At 36.4% G+C, this 17,693-nt stretch overlaps 1 protein-coding gene across 8 annotated transcripts in view; it reads left to right on the forward strand.

Moving 5' to 3' along the window:
* SCAPER (S-phase cyclin A associated protein in the ER) overlaps nucleotides 1-17,693 on the forward strand; it is a 503,757-nt gene that overhangs the window by 36,644 nt on the left and 449,420 nt on the right. For all 8 annotated transcript variants that reach the window (XM_012739362.2, XM_012739365.2, XM_012739364.3 and 5 more), the window contains 3 exons: nucleotides 4,556-4,673; nucleotides 7,880-7,950; nucleotides 12,641-12,838. In XM_012739362.2, coding sequence (XP_012594816.1) covers nucleotides 4,556-4,673; nucleotides 7,880-7,950; nucleotides 12,641-12,838 — 387 coding nt within the window. The remainder of the gene's footprint in view (nucleotides 1-4,555; nucleotides 4,674-7,879; nucleotides 7,951-12,640; nucleotides 12,839-17,693) is intronic.

Below are 17,693 nucleotides of genomic sequence, written 5' to 3' on the forward strand. Positions count from 1 at the left end.
ATATTCAGTGGATTTTGGGTAGAATGTTCTGTAAATGTTAGACCCAATTGTTCCAGAGTTTTGTTTAAGTCCATTATTTCTTTATTAATTTTCTGTTTGGAGGATCTGTCTTGTGCCATCAGTGGGGTGTTGAAATCTCTGGTGATTATGGAGTTGCTATTATTCAATTTGCTTAGATCCAGTAAGGTTTGCTTTATGAATCTGGGTGCACCTAAGTTGGGTGCATATATATTTAAAATTGTTATCTCTTCTTGTTGAAGTGTGCCCTTCACCATTGTATAATGACCCTCTTTGTCTTTCACTACTTTTTTTGATTTAAAAACTAAATTGTCTGAAATTAGAACTGTCACGCCAGCCTTCTTTTGTCTTCCACTTGCCTGGAATACTGATTTCCACCCTTTCACTTTTAGTCTATATGCATCCTTGCAGGTTAGATATGTTTCCTGAAGACAGCATATACTTGGCCTGTATTTTCTTATCCATTCAGCCAGCCTATGTTTCTTGAGTGGAGAGTTTAAGCCATTCACATTTATTGAGAGAACTGATAGGTAAGGTAGATTACTGTTTATTCTGTTGGGTTGGATGTTGTTGCTTTGATTTCTCTGTTGAGCCTTTGTAATATCTGGCCTTTCATCTTTGGGTTTTGGTTGTTTTTATATTCATGAGTTTTTATTATGGTGTTACGTGTGTAACACTGTTTTGAGTACTTCTTGTAGGGCTGGTCTTGTCTTGGTGAATTCTCTGAGACTTTGCTTATCTGAGAATGTCTTAATTTCTCCTTCATATATGAAGCTTAGTTTTGCAGGGTACAGGATTCTAGGCTGGGCGTTATTTTGCTTTAAAAGAGTGAGAGTGGGTCCTCATTCCCTCCTTGCTTGTATTATTTCAGTTGAGAAATCTGGAGTTATTCAGATTGGTTTTCCTTTGTATGTAACTTCTTTCCTGCGCCTAACAGCTTGTAGGAGGGTCTCTTTTGTTGATATTTTGGTTAATCTGATGACTACATGGCGGTGTTTTCCTGTTTGCATTGTATCTCTCCGGAGTCCTTTTGGCCTCTTATATTTCCAATTCTAGGTTACCAGTTAGACCTGGGAAGTTTTCCTCAATTATTTCTTCAAAAAGCTTATCTAACCCTTGGGTTTTTTCTTCCTCCTTCTCTGGAATCCAGTGGACCCACAGGTTATTTTTCTTCATATAATTCCACAATTCTTGTAAGCTTTGCTCATGTCTCTTATTTTTCTGCTCTAACTCTGTAATTAACTTATTTGATTTGAATGAGTTGTCTTCCACCTCTGAGATTTCTTCTGTTTGGTCCACCCTATTTTTGAGGCTTTCTACTGTGTTTTGAATTTCCCTGAATAAATTCTTCATATTGAGGATGTCTGATTGATTCTTCTTCAAGATGTCGATCTCCTTAGTGAATCTTTGTTCCAATTCTTGTATCTTCTTTGTAGTTTCTTTGTGTTGGTTATCCATTTTTTCTTGCATTTCATTGAGCTTTTTTACAATACAGTTTTGGAATTCTTCTATCATTTTAGTGTTTTGGGTTTGTTCAGACTCCGTTTCTTGAGAACTGATGTATCTCCTATGGGGAGTATTTTTGACTTGATTTTTTGAATTGTGTTGGGCCCTCCCCATCTGGGTCAATTGCTAGAACTCAGTTGTCTACTTTTTGTAGTTTCTTAATCAACCACTGGGGGGAGCTCTTCCACCACACTTGGAAGGTTCTCCTGACGGGTAGCTTTTGGGGAAAGTGGGTTTTATTGTCTCGCCCCGCCTCCAGGGGTGGAGCCTACCACTTTGGGCAAGAGAGCTGCCAGCTGAGGGGAGGCAGTATCTTCCCAGTCTGCCCTGCCCGCCCTGCCCCCCAGTGGCTGTAACTCTCCTGGGCTGTTAGATTTCTCAGTAGATCCTTGATGGAGCCAGGCATGACAAGCCGATGGCAGATTGTGTAGGGGCGGGATTTGCCAGGGAAGACTCTAGGCTGGTGGGGGCGGGGCACTTGCTCGCTGATGGATGGGCTGTGGACCCCCTCAATGGCGATCACTAGCCCACTTGCAGGGCACCAGTACTGGGGGTGCTGATTAGGGTGCAGCCAGCACTGGGTTGGGAGCCTGGGTCAATAGGACGCCCAGTAGGTTCCTCCATGCCGCCTGCCTGACCGCCTGTTCGGAGCCCACCGCTTTTACTGACCCGCCCTGTACGGTTTTATTCTTGGGGCAGTTCCAACTTAGAGCCCCCGCTTAGTCTCCCTGGTTATCAGAGGCGAGACCTCTAACTGCCTCCCCAGTCTGCACGGTTCAGTTTCCTCCTGTCTTGGAGCCGTCCTAGCACCGGGCTCAGGGGGGACCACCCTGCCGCCTTTCACCATCAACAGCACCCTCTTCTTCTGCTGCGATTTCGCACCAGTTTCAGACAGGTCTCTGGCTGGGTGGGCGTGGAGGTCAATGGGGAAGCAAGGAGTTCTCCTGTGGGTCTGATCCCACTTCACCACCTGGCGGGGGGGGGGGGGCAGGGGGGGCTGGCGCCCTCCCATGCGCCCTATTTTTGCTTTGCACTCTCCAGAGACCGGGATCTTATTTCCCGATCATCATGTTTATCCTTTTATGAGAGTTCCACGTTGCTCCTCAGCGGATTCTCGAGGCTGTCCTTGTAGTGGGGAGATCCACTCGCCGGTAGGAGAGGGAGATCTGTGTCTCCTTCTCTGGGAGCAGGAGTCCGGAGAGTTACCTCTACTCCATCATTGTTTTTGGGTTAGCAATTTCTAAACCACTTTATGTATGCATAAGAATTTAACAAATAAGTAAACATATTATAGGTAATGAGAGCTAGCTTTCTTACTGTTGGAGAAAGAAGCTTCAAATAAGGAAAAGGGAAGGCTAAAATGAATCATGTGGTGTGATTGAAATCAGAAGTATCAGTATAAACTCAATTTTTAAAAATATCTCTATACAAATAGATACAGATGTGTATATTGCAGATTAAAGTGCACACTTAGAGTTCCTATTATCTTATTCTGTGAATTGATTGGGAGGTTCTTGTGATGTGGTATCAGCTAGGGTGCTGCTATGGTAGCAGTTACCCGGGGGCTCAACTGGGCTAGAACATCCAAAATGGCTCGTGCACACAGTGGGCAGAGGACGCTGTCTGTCAGGTGGGACTGTCATTCAGAATGCTGCCTATGTGTGGTCTCTCTACTTGTGGCTTGGGCTTCTCATGACATGACAGCTGGATTTTAAAAGTGACTGTCCCAAGAAACCCAGATGGAAGCTGCAAATCTTCTTGTGACTGAGTCTCAAAAGTTGTGCTGTGTCCCTTCTACCTCATTTTATTGGTCAAAAAGCAAGTCACAGAGCCAAATTCAAAGGGAGTGGATTAAACAAGGGCTTGAACACCAGCAGGTGTGGTTTACTTGGGGGAAGGCGGGTGTCTTTTGAAACTAGCTGTCATACTGGTTAATAACTGTATTATTTTTTGCTATTACATGTTTGGTTTATTTATTTAGATTATCTCTTTGAGGATAAGTACAATACCTTATATTTCTTTATATTCTCTTCAGTGTCTTACACAGTGCTTTACACATACTATTTAATAAATTGCCTAGTAAATGTATTGTTGCCTTAGAATTTCAGGAATGCTGAAAGCCTAGGCTGGCAAGAACTAGAAGAGGGCATGAAAGCACCCAATGATTGGATTTGGATATTGGGCTGGGCCTAGTGGTGAACTCATTTCAGAAAGAGGCATGTTGCCCACATGGAGTTAAGGGTTAGGTAAGGAAGCTGCATCCTCATGCTCATATGGGTGCTTTAGGACCCCTTTCTTCTCATAGATACTTGGCTTATAAAAGCAGGCCATTTTCATATGGCATTTATTAGTGGGGAAGCAATTTCCTTTATTTTACTGGAGTTGGCTCGCAACTCACCCAGGGTCTTTGTGGGGTTGAACCTGTAGTCTAGTGTTAGTTTCAACACTAGCTTGGTGGGTCTAGATCAGGCAAAAAATTATACACATTATATGTAGGAACTTGAGTTTTAAAATTTGCAATTTAAATGTCTGTTACAGGAATTATTATCTAAATCGTAATAACTCAGACGTAAAATTGTGCAACTAACCAAGAACAGATTTACTTGAGTGCTATCTTTAGGGAATTAAAACAGGATTTGCCAAAACATTTTATGCTATAGAGAGCTTTCAGTGGAAATGTTTAGCATGTCTCTATATTTCCGGTTTCACACTTGGACTTGCTGATAACGTAGGGAAGGGGTGGTGCTGATAGATATTTGTGCTCTTTAGGATACTTTTTTCAAATCTTACATTGTATTTATTCTTAAAATAATTTGTTTATTGTTAAAGTTGTAAAATTCATTCTTTTTAGACTTAAAAAAAAAACTTAAGGGCTTTCTTTTCTCCGTTTTACCATCTTTTATATCCCAAATTAGTTTAAAGTGTTTCCTTTCTGAGAAAATGTGAGAAATAATGACTTTGTCAAATATATTCTCTGTGATGACTAATCAAATATCTAATAATCTAATAAATATTCTCTTTTCCATACTAGGCTTCATTCCAGCGCTCCAACAGTCACGACAAAGTAAGGAGAATAGTTGCAGAGGAAGGTCGTACAGCAAGAAACCTAATAGCTTGGAGTGTTCCACTAGAAAGCAAAGATGATGATGGTATGTATTAAAAAAATTAGTTTAATATTCTGTTGTAAATTAGAAGGATATATTTAGTCCTATATATTAATAGTAGACAGACTTAAAACTGTTTATAATTAGAAGACTTGGGCAAATTAGTATATATTAGTATATAAATTAGTATATATTATATATAAATTAGTATATATTAAATAAATAATTTTTATTTCTTTATATACAAATGGTTTTATAAAAGTTTTACTATTTCAGATAATGAAATTAGGTTTGTTATGTTATTATCACTGGCACATTCATTTTTTTTATGTTATAAGAGATTTAGATATTTTTCTTTAATTCTTGTAAAATTAAAAAAATAGGTTTTAAAAATTTGTGGTATTTGCTAAGATTAGGTACAATTTAATGTAATGTTTTAGAAAATAAAAGATACTTCTTTAGTTCTCATTATTTGAACTAGGAAAAAAATATCTTCTCTCTTAAGTCCTCTTCCTTTAATGACTAAGGGCAGTATGAGGTCATTGTTCCTGGGGATATAGAAGATTGGATGGGGATACAGAAAATGGGATGTTGGAGTGTGCTTAACTTAGACCTCACTTTGAAATTTTCTGAGGGTTGGGGAGTATTCCTCACAATTGGGTTTGTCTGATTTTTTTTATGGTTAGATTCAAGTATGTATTTTTGGTAGGAATTCTATAGAAACGATGTTGTATCCTTTTCAGTGTATCAGAGGCAGCTCATGATATCTATTTATCTCATTATTAATGATGTTAACTTTAATCATTTGATCAAGGTGTGGTGTTTGCCAAATTTCTCCACTTTAAAGTAACTAATATTTTTCTCTGTAATTAATGAGTAATTTGTCTTAAGATAGTTTGAAGCTATATAGATAATGTTTCTGTTGAAACAGTCCACCCACAACTTTTAGCTTCCATTGATAATTCTTGGCTTATTATTACTCTAGTGGTTACAAAATCGTGATTTGCTAACTCCGTCATTCCTTCCATATTTATTAATTGGCCTTTTAATATAGTAAAGAGCCTTCCTTTCTCCCTTTTACTTTTATATATATATATGTATATATTTATAAATTTAAATTTATGTGGACTCATGGTTTCTTATAATCCATTACTATATTTTTATGCTTAAATTGTTCTCAATTTGTCTAAATGGGAGACCCTTTAAGTTGGCTCCTGTTTCCTTTGGACATATTCTTATCTTTCTTTGAGAACATCCTCATACAACAAGATGTTTTAAGCTAAACAAGAATTAACTCATGTTTTATTTTTTTTTAATTTATTTTATTTTTACATTTAATTTTATTTAAAATTTTTTTTAATCTTTATTTTATATTTTTTACAGTTAAATCTGTCATCCATTTGTAATTTATTCTTACATATAGTGTGCAGAATGGATCTAATTTTATGTTTTTCCTTATAGCTAACAAGTTGTCCCAGCATCACTACTGTAAAGTTTGTCTTTGCCTCAGTTATTTGAGGTTCCACCTTTTCTGTAGATTGAATTTCCATATGGGCTTATATTCTATTCCACTAGCCTGTTTATCTAATTCATGTGTGAGTACCACACTATTTTAATTTTGGAAACATTTTAGTATTTTAAAATATCTGCTTGAATGAATCCTCCCTGTAGCTTTTTTTCTTAGTCTTCATAGCTATTTTTAGAGAGGAGTTATTTTGAATTACAAAAATCTAACAAATAGAGGGAGAAATTGAATTTATCTTTTGAAATTCAGCTGTTTACTATTTATTTCTTTTATAGAAATACATATCAACATTATTTACTACAAAAGTAAAAACATAAAAATGTTTTATGGTTACTGTGAATTATAAATACTTTTATACAAAATTTTATTTTCCCATTTTCCACGAGTTATTCAGAACACAAAATAGTCCAAAGGTGTTTTTATTAACATCACTTCTATTCAAAAAACATAAAAAGAAAGAAAATACAATAAATCACACATCTATACAAAACCTGATTTTTCATAGAGGTACATAAATAATTGACCAGAACAATTTTAAAGCTTTATATGTGCTTATTGCAAAATAATAAAACTATAAGCACAGAGAGCTAGCACTTTCTGAATATCTGTAATAATGATGACAAAAGAAGAAAGTTAACATGAGTTTTGATAAGGATTATTTTATACTGTTAAAATTTTGCCATTAGTGTGTTTATTTTTTTAACAGTAGCTTGTTCTTGTTTTATGGCTACAATATATACTCAAATGTTTCTGAGGATAATAATTCAATTTTTAAAAAGTTCTCTGTATTATTTCTGTTTCTAAGCTGGTTTTTCTGCTGAATATTCTAAAAAAAACCTTCTGGTACATTGGTGCTAGTGCTTGTTCCAAACTGTTTTTTCTGCTGAATATTCCAAAAAACCTGCTAGTAGCATTGTTCCATATGATAAAGGGATGAATGAAGGGCTATGTAGGTTATTGTACAGTTCTCTGCCTTTATCCCTGGTAGAGCAGTGAGGGAGTCCCACTTATGTCAGATAAGTTGTTGGTAGGTATGTATGTATTATGGCTCACTTCAGTTATACTGCTTCAGGGGACCTAGTCTCCAAATTATTTTGTAGAAAGGAAAAATATTCTTTTATACATTATAGAATTTTATTTTTGTTTTGAATTACTGTCAAGAATAGAGTATTTACAAAACAGTGGTTGGTCTGTCTTATAAAAAAGAACAAGTGAGTAAAATCTATCCGACTACAAAAATATGAAGAACTGAAAGCCTCCCTTTTCAAAATGAAACTCTGTATTTCATAAATCAGATAAACTAATTAAAATATTGGGGTTTCATATGGTAAAAATAGTCTTATTTTTATTGTTAAAATAAAATTCAAATTCAGAGAAGTTTTTCCAGACTTGTAGATAAGTTGAGGAGTACCAGTAACTGGACCTTGTTTTTAAATTGTTGAAGTGTCTGACTTCTTTAAGAAGTTGACTTATTCCTGTTCTGAGACAGCCATTCAATAAAAGCAGCAGTCTCTGGGACTTTGGAAATTTGCTTTTTTCCACATCAGTTCATATTGACTGTGAATAGACTGTACTGTTCTGTGTTCTCTGGAAAGAGGTTATGTGTTAGAATGCCTGAATGATTTGTATAGTTAAGTTTTATATTATCTAATTGCCTGTAGTTCTGTTTTATATTATCTGTCATTCTGTTTATGTACCTATTTATTTATTTTTGGTTGTCTTGAAGGAAAACCGAAATGTCAAACTGGTGGAAAATCTAAAAGGACAGTTCAAGGCACTCATAAAACTACTAAACAGGTACAACATATATGACTTTTTATTTATTTCCTTTTAGTTCCTGAATATATTATAAATTATGAAAGTCTAATTTTTCAGGATTTTAATATTGTATATTTTATCTAAATATAAAAATTTAATGTAACATTTTATATTTAACAAATTTGTATATAGTAATCATTGTGTGCCTAGCTTGTACTGAATACTTTATAAATGTTAATTTATTTGGTTCTCCTAACAAACCTTTGATATAGGCATTATTGGTATTCTCACTTATGAAAATGAAGTTTTATTATAAAAAGAATCTGAGGCAGAGAGAAGTTACATAACTTACTAGTAAATGACACAGCCAGGATTTGAACCCAGCCTGTCAGTTTCCACATTTTATGCTCTTAACCCCTCTGCTACCTATTATTGTGAGTTTCTTTATGATTTTCTTCCTTGGTGTTAATGAGGCCTTTAGTTTGTAGGATAGTAAAGATATATTGACTCTAAAAAAATTTCAAACTGCTCTCCTAAATTTTGGAGAACACATGCCTACCTTATTATTATTATTATTATTTTTAAATTAATTTTTAAAAACTTTTGTAGAGACAGTGTCACTGTGTTGCCCAAGCTAGTTTTGAACTCTTGGCCTCCCAAAGTGCTGGGATTATAGTGGGACACATTAGCCATTGTGTCCCACTCACCTTATTTTTTGAAAGTGTTTAGCATAATTATAGTTAGCTTTTTAATCTGTAGCTATTTTCTCTGAAATATTCATGTTCTTTTAGTTTGATATTGTTAAATATACTAGTATGTGTTATATAAACCAAAATCTTCATGTGAGGAAAACATGGACTTCTAATCAAGATACCATTGTGAGTTCACAAAAAATCCTCCCTCCCCAAACACAGAGGCATCAATAATGAAATATTTTTTATAAAACAAAAAATATAAAGGATATTTTGAAAAGTAAGATAAACATATCTGTGGATCAGAAAGAAAGCAAACATATACATTGACAGGTAAGTGGGAATTGGGGACACAAACTAAATGTACAGAAGCATCTAGAAGATCGTTTATAAGGAAGGCTGAAATGCCCTTTTTGTGGTGGGGAAACAGATCCAGACTTACAGTGTGAAACCTTAGGTTCCTGCAGGATTCTGCACTAGGAGACAATAAAAGCTACAACCTACATGGGTTTGTGGCCCATGATAGCTGACATTGGAAGGCAATTGAGACAGCCACTCAGGAGTGGCCCTCTGGTTCAGGACTAGATCTACCATATTCTTTTTTTTCTTTGTTTTTTTTCTTTTATTATTATTTTTAATTAGCACATAATAATTGTATATGTTTATGGGGTATAGTATGATGTTTTGATATATGTACACAATGTGTACTGATCTCAGAGTAATTGACATATGCATCACTTCACTTCAGACATTGATTACTTTTTTGTGTTGGGAACATTCAAAATCTGCTCTTCTAGCTATTTGAAAATATAGAGTAAATTGTTAATTATAGTCCTCCAACAGTACTAGAGAACACTAAAATTTATTATTCCTGTCTAGCTGTAATTTTGTATCTGTTAAGCAACCTCTCTCATTATTCCCCTCCCTCCTACCCTTTACTGTCTCTAGAAACCCCTATTCTACTCTCTACTTCTATGAGATCAACTTGTTAAGCTTCCATATGTGAGTGAAAACATGCAGTATTTATCTTTCTGCGCCTGGCTTCTCTTAGCATAATGTCCTCCAGGCTCATCCATATTGTTGCAAATGACCGGATTTCATTCTTTTTTAATGGCTGAATAGTATTCTGTTGAGTATACATATGAGTATATATACCACATTTTCTTTTTTCTTTTTTTTTTTTTTTTTTTTTTTGAGACAGCGTCTCGCTTTGTTGCCCAGGCTAGAGTGAGTGCTGTGGCGTCAGCCTAGCTCACAGCAACCTCAAACTCCTGGGCTCAAGCAATCCTTCTGCCTCAGCCTCCAGAGTAGCTGGGACTACAGGCATGCACCACCATGCCCGGCTAATTTTTTCTATATATATTAGTTGGCCAATTAATTTCTTTCTATTTATAGTAGAGACGAGGTCTCGCTCTTGCTCTGGCTGGTTTCGAACTCCTGACCTTGAGCAATCCGCCTGCCTCTGCCTCCCAGAGTGCTAGGATTACAGGTGTGAGCCACTGTGCCCGGCCATTTTTGCTTTTTTTTTTCAGGCCATTCCCTCTGTTACATATTCCCCACTCTCAATATTTCCCTTCCATATCTGTGGGAGGAGGGGCGACTATTCTGTTACAGTAGAGCAATTGTAACTAACAGAAACATCTTAACCCTAAAGCAGTATTGCCCAGTCTACATTATAAGAAAGGATTTGAGTATTTGAATTATATACACATTTTATTGATACATGACATGATAAATCTATAAATAGGTAAAGGTGAGTGACAGTATTTTTAAGAATTCCATAAGATTAGAGTCTGGATTTAGGGGAAGCCACTAGTCCTTTGCTTATCAATGTAGAAAAAACTTTGTGAAGGAGGTATACTTCAGAAAATTTCATAAGTTAGTTTTAACTTTGGATGGTGTATAGGAAGAGAAATGAGGTGGTCGGAAACTGTGATAAAGATCTGTCAGCACTGGGCCTTGGCCAGCAGTGTGATGAGAAGCCAGTGGCAACTGGAAGGGTGGTCTCCTGTGGCTGTATGACCTTGAGCAAATCACTTAGCCTCTGGACCTCAGTTTTCTGCTTGTAAAGTGGAGCTAATAATACATGCTTTAAAAAGTGTGTGAAGGGGGTCAGGAGATTATGTGAAGCTGATCTGTGATGTATAGTTGTTCCTCAGTATCTGTGGGGAACTGGTTGCAGGATTGTCCATGGATAATAGTGTCCTCGGATACTCTAGTCTCTTATGTAAAATGGTGTAGTACTAGTATATAACATAACCTACACACACTCTTCCATATACACATCTCTAGATTACTTATAATACCTAATACAATGTAAATGAGTAAATGTATGTAAATACTTGTAATACTGTGTTAGAGAATAATGACAGGATAAAAATGTTTACTTGTTTGGTACACATGCTTTTTTTTCCTGAATGTTTTTGAGAATCCGTGGATTCAGAACCCATGGATAGGGAGGCCACCTGTATAAACTGTTAATTATTATTTGTTTCTTTTTAAACAGCTTTATTGTTTGTAATCCACATACCATACAAAATATCCATTTAAAGTATACAACTCATTATAAACTGTTAATTATCATTGTCATAGAGTAATAGAAGTAATAGTAGATAGAGTAATAAAAGAAAGCTTTGCTCTGGGCAGATGCTAGTTGAATGGGAGTTTGGGTTTGGTTTAGCCCAAGGATGGAATATTTCCGTAGCAGTTAAATCATTTACCATTTAGGGCTGGAAAGAACTTGGAGAGCAATTGAGACAGGTTTTGTGGTGGGTCGTGGGAAATTACTTTAAAGTTTATTGCTTGAATGTTGGCAAAGAGATGGCTTTTTCCCATCTTCATTGAGATTTGGGCCTAGAGCAGTGCTGTCAGAGAAAATATTTGTTATTTTTTATTTGTTAATTCTGGCAATGATAATCTGGGTGAGGGGATGTGGAGAGAGGATGAGCAGTTTTATCTAGATCTCTTATTGAGAGAAAGAAAGTGTGTGTGGTTTGTTTCCTTGCTTTTTGGTAGTGACGGTGGTATATAAAGTAAATATTGGCTATAAAAGATTTATGAAATTTAGGAATCACTGTTATGTTGAAGGCAATGCCAAAAACAAAACAGTGAAGGTATTAGCCTCTATTTCAGATGGTCTCCATTTTGGGACTCCTCTATTAAAAGGAAAAATAAATAACAAGGAAGAAAAAGAAACAAACAAGCATGGGATTGTTTGTTGCTCTAACTGTAGGAGTAGGTTAGTTTTTTTTTAAGTTTAAATAGCTGTGTAGGGATAAGTATTAATACTTCCTTTGTACTTCTAGTGAGAAGCTTTAGGTTGTGTTTTAAATTTAGGTCTTAATATCTGTAAACTGTATGATCATGTTTTTGGAGGAATGATTCTGTGTTGCAGTCTGTAAAATTATAGATTATAATTATTCAGTCTGTACTTTTCAAAGTCTGCATGAGCAACTGAAGAAAGAATGGGTCATATGAACACTCAATTACTTTATTTGGTGAGTCTGCTCTGGCCGTAGCTGGTGGTTGGTTTTATTCTTTTAGTTTTCTAGTAAATTATTTCCTATTTTTATGTTAAATTTTAATTTTAGTGGAAAAATAGTTTAAGATAAAATTAAGTAACTGAGCATAGGTATAGTATATGGCATTTTTAGATAAAAAGAATATATGCATTTTTAAATAAAAAGAACATTTTTAAATTGCTATTTATTATTTGTGAATGTATATAAATGTGCCATACATGTGTTCTAGTAAATCAGGAATAACTTTAGTGCTCCTTTTTGCTAATGATCTATTCACTGTTAAAGTTACCCTAATTTCAGTAAGTCATATCTGAAATAAAAATTGACTTTATGAATCTGCCTCTTGTTTAAGGTGAGAAACTTGTTTTGATGAACTCAAGTGTGACATAAGTGGAAAAGAAGAATGTCTTATTTTTAAGTATAACCTAGATTGAAAAATGTACTTTATACAATAATCCAATCCTTGGAAGCCTTTATTTATTTATTTATTTTTCATGTTTCATTTTATTTCACCAGAGCACTGCAGTAGACTGCAAAATAACAACATCTACAACTGGAGATAAACACTTTGATAAAAGTCCCACTAAAGCAAGGCACCCTCGGAAGATTGATCTAAGAGCTCGATACTGGGCATTTCTTTTTGACAATCTTCGCCGGGCAGTAGATGAAATCTATGTAACTTGTGAATCAGATCAGAGTGTGGTGGAATGTAAGGTAAGGTTTGCTTTGAGGCTTTGTAATCCATTTGAAGTTAGACTCTCTATTTTTTGCTACATCTGACTTCACCTTTACCTCACTTTTTCTAGTTTTAATAAATTCTATATGCTTTTCATTACCTCTTATGAGAAATTGTTCTTTTGATCAGTATACTAAAAATCAGCATTATGCTTCCGGTTTTCTTGATTTCAAGGAGTGTTTTTTTTTGTTTTTTTTTTGCATTACCTAACTATATATTTTATATTCTTTAAAAGACTTGGTGGAAAGCTGCCTTGACACATAATCCTAGGCAAGGAATCAAAGGGTTGCCTACACAGATACAGACACACACACGATTATTTTAAAAGTCTTTATCATCTGCATCCTCCATTGGTACTGTAGGTGGCACTAGTGATATTTGCACATTCTTTAGTTTCATGTTTAATGTCTTTAATTAGATATTGCTCACTTTCCATTGAGATACTTATCACTTTCCTAATTCACTTTGGTCAGGGAAAAGTGAGATTGATGGCTAACCATAAACAATTCTGGGTGGGATGGGGATGTCATTGTAAGGTGTGTTTTCTAATTTCAGATAACCTTGTATTTGTAATAGGATATTAAACAGACACATAGTGTAGGCTATCTCTAAAAATTCACTGAAAAGCCTGCCTTTTAGTAAATACAAACTATGTACTATTTACTTTTTGTTGAATAAAACTATTTTGAGACAAACCAGAGTGGTGCATCTTCATAGAAATATTAAAGAGGTAACCTCTGTTTTTATGGGGAACATGGTTGAAAACCATGGAATTCATTATTTAGCCTTAGAAATGTATGAAGGGTCAAAGAAAAGTTACATGTTGAGACAGCAGCTGTGTTTCCTCTTAAATTGGAAACAGCCGAATAGGTTTTAGACTAGTTTAAAAATAAGATTTATCAAAAGCAGTTTTCAAAATGAATAGTAGTTGAAACTATCCAAACATGTGTGGTTGTTACAATTAATATTGTTGCCCATCAGCATGTAAAAACTTTTTATGGTTTAAGAAAAATATTTCAAAGTAAAATCATATCCTTTGAACATAATGAGTCAGCATGTTGTGATAGAAAACACTACTAGACTTAATTTTGGGTTATATAGTTTCTTCCATAAACTGAGCATGTAGGCCTAGATAACCTCTAGGCCAGCCCTAGAGATCAATCACATCAGCAGATTCTTTGGTTTTGTGATTAAAAATAACAAAAGGCTGATCGAAGAAATCAAATTAGTTTGTAAATGTGTACTTCTTTAAGAAGTGAGGTTGATCAATTTTAGTCTTGTCTCTTTATGATGAGCGGAAACTCTTAACACCTGTTTCCGATTCCACGGTGTTTGAGGAAGCTAGAATTGACCATAAGAAAGTATGGCTTTTATTTCTGGTTCTGTCACTCATTCATACAAAGCTTTGTGAAAGCTCAATAGCAATAACAATTTGTTGTATGAATTGTAGATTAAAAGGATGGAGAACGTTTTGACAAAGTGGGAGGAATAGAGATGTGTTTTCCTTTTATCATGCCAAGATGCTCAAAGGCTTATGCTGAGAAATAAAATGTTGGAGTTTAAGAGGTATTAATATTTTCAGGATAGGTACAGTGACTCATGCCTGTAATCCCAGCACTTTGGGAGTCCAGTGAAGAAGGATTGCTTGAGGCTAGGAGTTCAAGACCAGCCAGGGCAACATAGTGAGACCCCATTTCTACAAAACAAATTTTAAAAAAATTGGCTGGGTGTGGTGGTTCACACCAGTAGTCCTAGCTACTCAAGAGGCTGATGCAGGAGGATCTCTTGAGCCTAGGAGTTCAAGGCTCTAGTGAGCTGTGACTATGCTACTGTCCTCCAGCCTGGGTGACAGAGGTGAGACCCCATCTCAAAAAAAAATTATTTTCATACTCGACTCTTCATAAATTCCCATCCAGGACTTACAGGTGGTAATGTAAAAAGATACAGTTTAACATTTGGTCTGAGCACCTGTTGGATATAAAATAACTAGTGTTCCTTTTTGTTTTGCTTTATTCTCATTATCAAGACACTGCCATCTATTATCTCATTTGGTTAGTACTTTGGTGTGATACATAACCTAGGAATTTTTCCTCATTTTGTAAGTGGATTCAACCTTTGTTTAGTTGATGCACTTAAGGATTTATCCCTATTTATTATTTTTGTGTTTTAGTCTTAGTTAAATAACCATAGTTCAGTTCTGTGTCTCATATATAAAATGCAGTTAATAGCACCTGTATTATGTAATTGACATGATTAAGTGTAACATGATAGTAAAAAGGTATCTTTCCTATTTGCTCAGGATTGCTGACGAGACCCCACTACCTCTGTAATCAAAAGAGGCTAAATTCCTCATATTTTGAGTTTGAAGATCTGCCTGTTATGGCATTAGCCACTTCACTGCATGCGTTGCTGAGAACTGACATTCCAGCAAAAATATACTCTAAGCATCACCCCTACCTTTCCCCTGCCCCTTACAGAGTGGGCTAGAGGGTGGGCTGGGGAAGATAGACTTTTGGAGTGTGCACAGTTATTGAAGTGGTGGCCATCCTCTCCTCTTATTCTCACAAAAGTTTGAAGTAAGGCTTGAAAGAATTAGTTGTGATGTTGTGGATGTGGCTACAGGAAGGGGAGACTGGCATCTTCTCTGGTTGAATGTTTGCTGTGCATACTGATTTTATTGACTCTGAAATGTGTTGAGAAAGTTTGGAGAAAAGCATGCTGGGAACACATTTTACTTTCCTTTTCCTATTTCCACCTGAGGAGCTAGATATTTGTCACTGGAAGCTTGGGGATGCCTTTAAATACAGAGACTGGTACCTAAATCTGTTGTAGGGATTTGCTGGAGTAGCCCATACCAGCTGGGCTTTAAGGGACTCTAGGGTAGAATGCCTTGGAAGGAGTTCTCAGTGATCAAGTACAAGAGAACCCCAGAGAGTCTCATGGTTTATGTGAGAGAAGGTGCATAGACGTAAATGAAGATGTTAGAGTCGTAGACACTTCCTGTGGGATTAGTTGGCTAGGTGAGTATATGCAAAACTCTAAGGAAGTTGGGCAGAGGGAGCCAGGGTGAGCTTATACACCGCCTAGAGAACTACACATGCTACCTGTACAGAAATCACTGTCTGCCATAGAGATGAATAGAGGCCACTGACCTCAGACTGAATCAGAGAAAGACCATGGAGACATCTCCTCCTGGCAGCACTCTCCTCTGTTGGCAGTTGGCATCACTTGAGCCTCTGGAGAAGGACTGGCTGATGACTGTAGCAGACCTATTACTAATGGATGGCAAGCTGTTGTAAGTAGAATATTGCTCTGTTCCCATAGCTGCCACTTGCTGCAGAGGACATATGTTTGCGAAGGTAGGTGAATGGGAGGGGATACTTGGGGGAGGAAGTGAAGAGAGACCCAGTGAGAATAAGCCATGCCTTTCCCCACCACAGGCATCTGGCAGAGGCCGTGTAATTCTCACTTGTGCTAATGAGGCAGGTTGTCTGTGGATGGGATTTAAAAGCTATGCTTTAATGATTGAATGTAGCTGAAAAGAATGAAAATTTCCCTGGTCATACTTAGCAGGTTTAGGATTCAGCTGAGTAGTTATGAGGGAAAGCATAAAATTATTCTATGTTTGCATCTGAATGAGTTGGAAATTTCTCAATTCAACGAGTTCAATAAGGATCAAAATGAGAGGTGAGAAAATGCTTTGAAGGCAATGACATGCAATAAAAAGAAAATGAGCTTTCTGATTGGGGAAAAAAAAGAGATAGAGTCTCCATCTGGAGAAAGGGGAATGTGAGCCTAGGGAAAATGAAGGAATAACCATAGAGGTAGGAAGAAGACCAGGAAGAAGACCAATGTCCCAAAAGCCATGGAAGGAGTAGGAGTATTGCTGAGGTCAAGAATGACTGCAGTTGAGAGAAAGTCTTTTCTAACTGGCATTCAGAAGGAAGAAGAACAGATGGGATCAGAGTGGAAATTTGTGGGAAGAATTTGAAATGCCATCTAATGGTTCCTTTCTCTTTTTATTTTTGAAAAGGAGGAGGTATGGGATTGGAGATTTGAGGAGAGTGGAAAGGTCTCAAATAACTAATAAAGAAGGGAAAGGCTGATTTACAGAAACCACAGGATTGCCTGGCAGCTTTTTAAAAACAATTTATTCAGGATATTATGGGGATATAAACATTTTGGTTACATGTACTGTTTTTGCCCTGCCCAAGCCAGGGCTACAATCGTGTCCCTTCCCCATACAGTGTGTTTCGCTTCCATTAGTTGTCGGTTTTACCGTCCACCCCCTCCTCCCGCAACCTCACCCTGACAGGCATTCTGTTAGTATTACTACCAGGTGAACACCTTAGTGTTGATCAGTTAGTACCAGTTTGATGGCAAGTACATGTGGTGCTTATTTTTCCATCCTTGTGATACCTCACTTCGAAGGATGGGCTCAATCTCTGTCCAAGATAATACAAGGGGTGCTAGATCATCATTGTTTTTTTGTAATTGAGTAGTATTCCATGGTCTACATATACCACATTTTATTAATCCACTCATGTATTGATGGCCACTTGGGTTGTTTCAACATCTTTGCAATTGTAAATTGTTCTGCTATAAACATTCAAGTGCAGGTGTCTTTATTATAGAATGTCTTTTTTTTCCTTTGGATAGATGCCTAGTAGTGGTATTGCTGGATGAAATGGTGTTTCTATTTTTAGCTCTTTGAGTATCTCCAGATTACTTTCCACAGAGGTTGTACTAGTTTGCAGTCCCACCAGCAGTGTAAGAGTGTTCCAATCTCTCTGCATCCACGCCAGCATTTGTTGTTTTGGAACTTTTTGATAA

Source organism: Microcebus murinus, chromosome 6 (genome assembly GCF_040939455.1).
Source record: "Microcebus murinus isolate Inina chromosome 6, M.murinus_Inina_mat1.0, whole genome shotgun sequence".
In the NCBI taxonomy this organism is placed as follows: Eukaryota; Metazoa; Chordata; class Mammalia; order Primates; family Cheirogaleidae; genus Microcebus; species Microcebus murinus.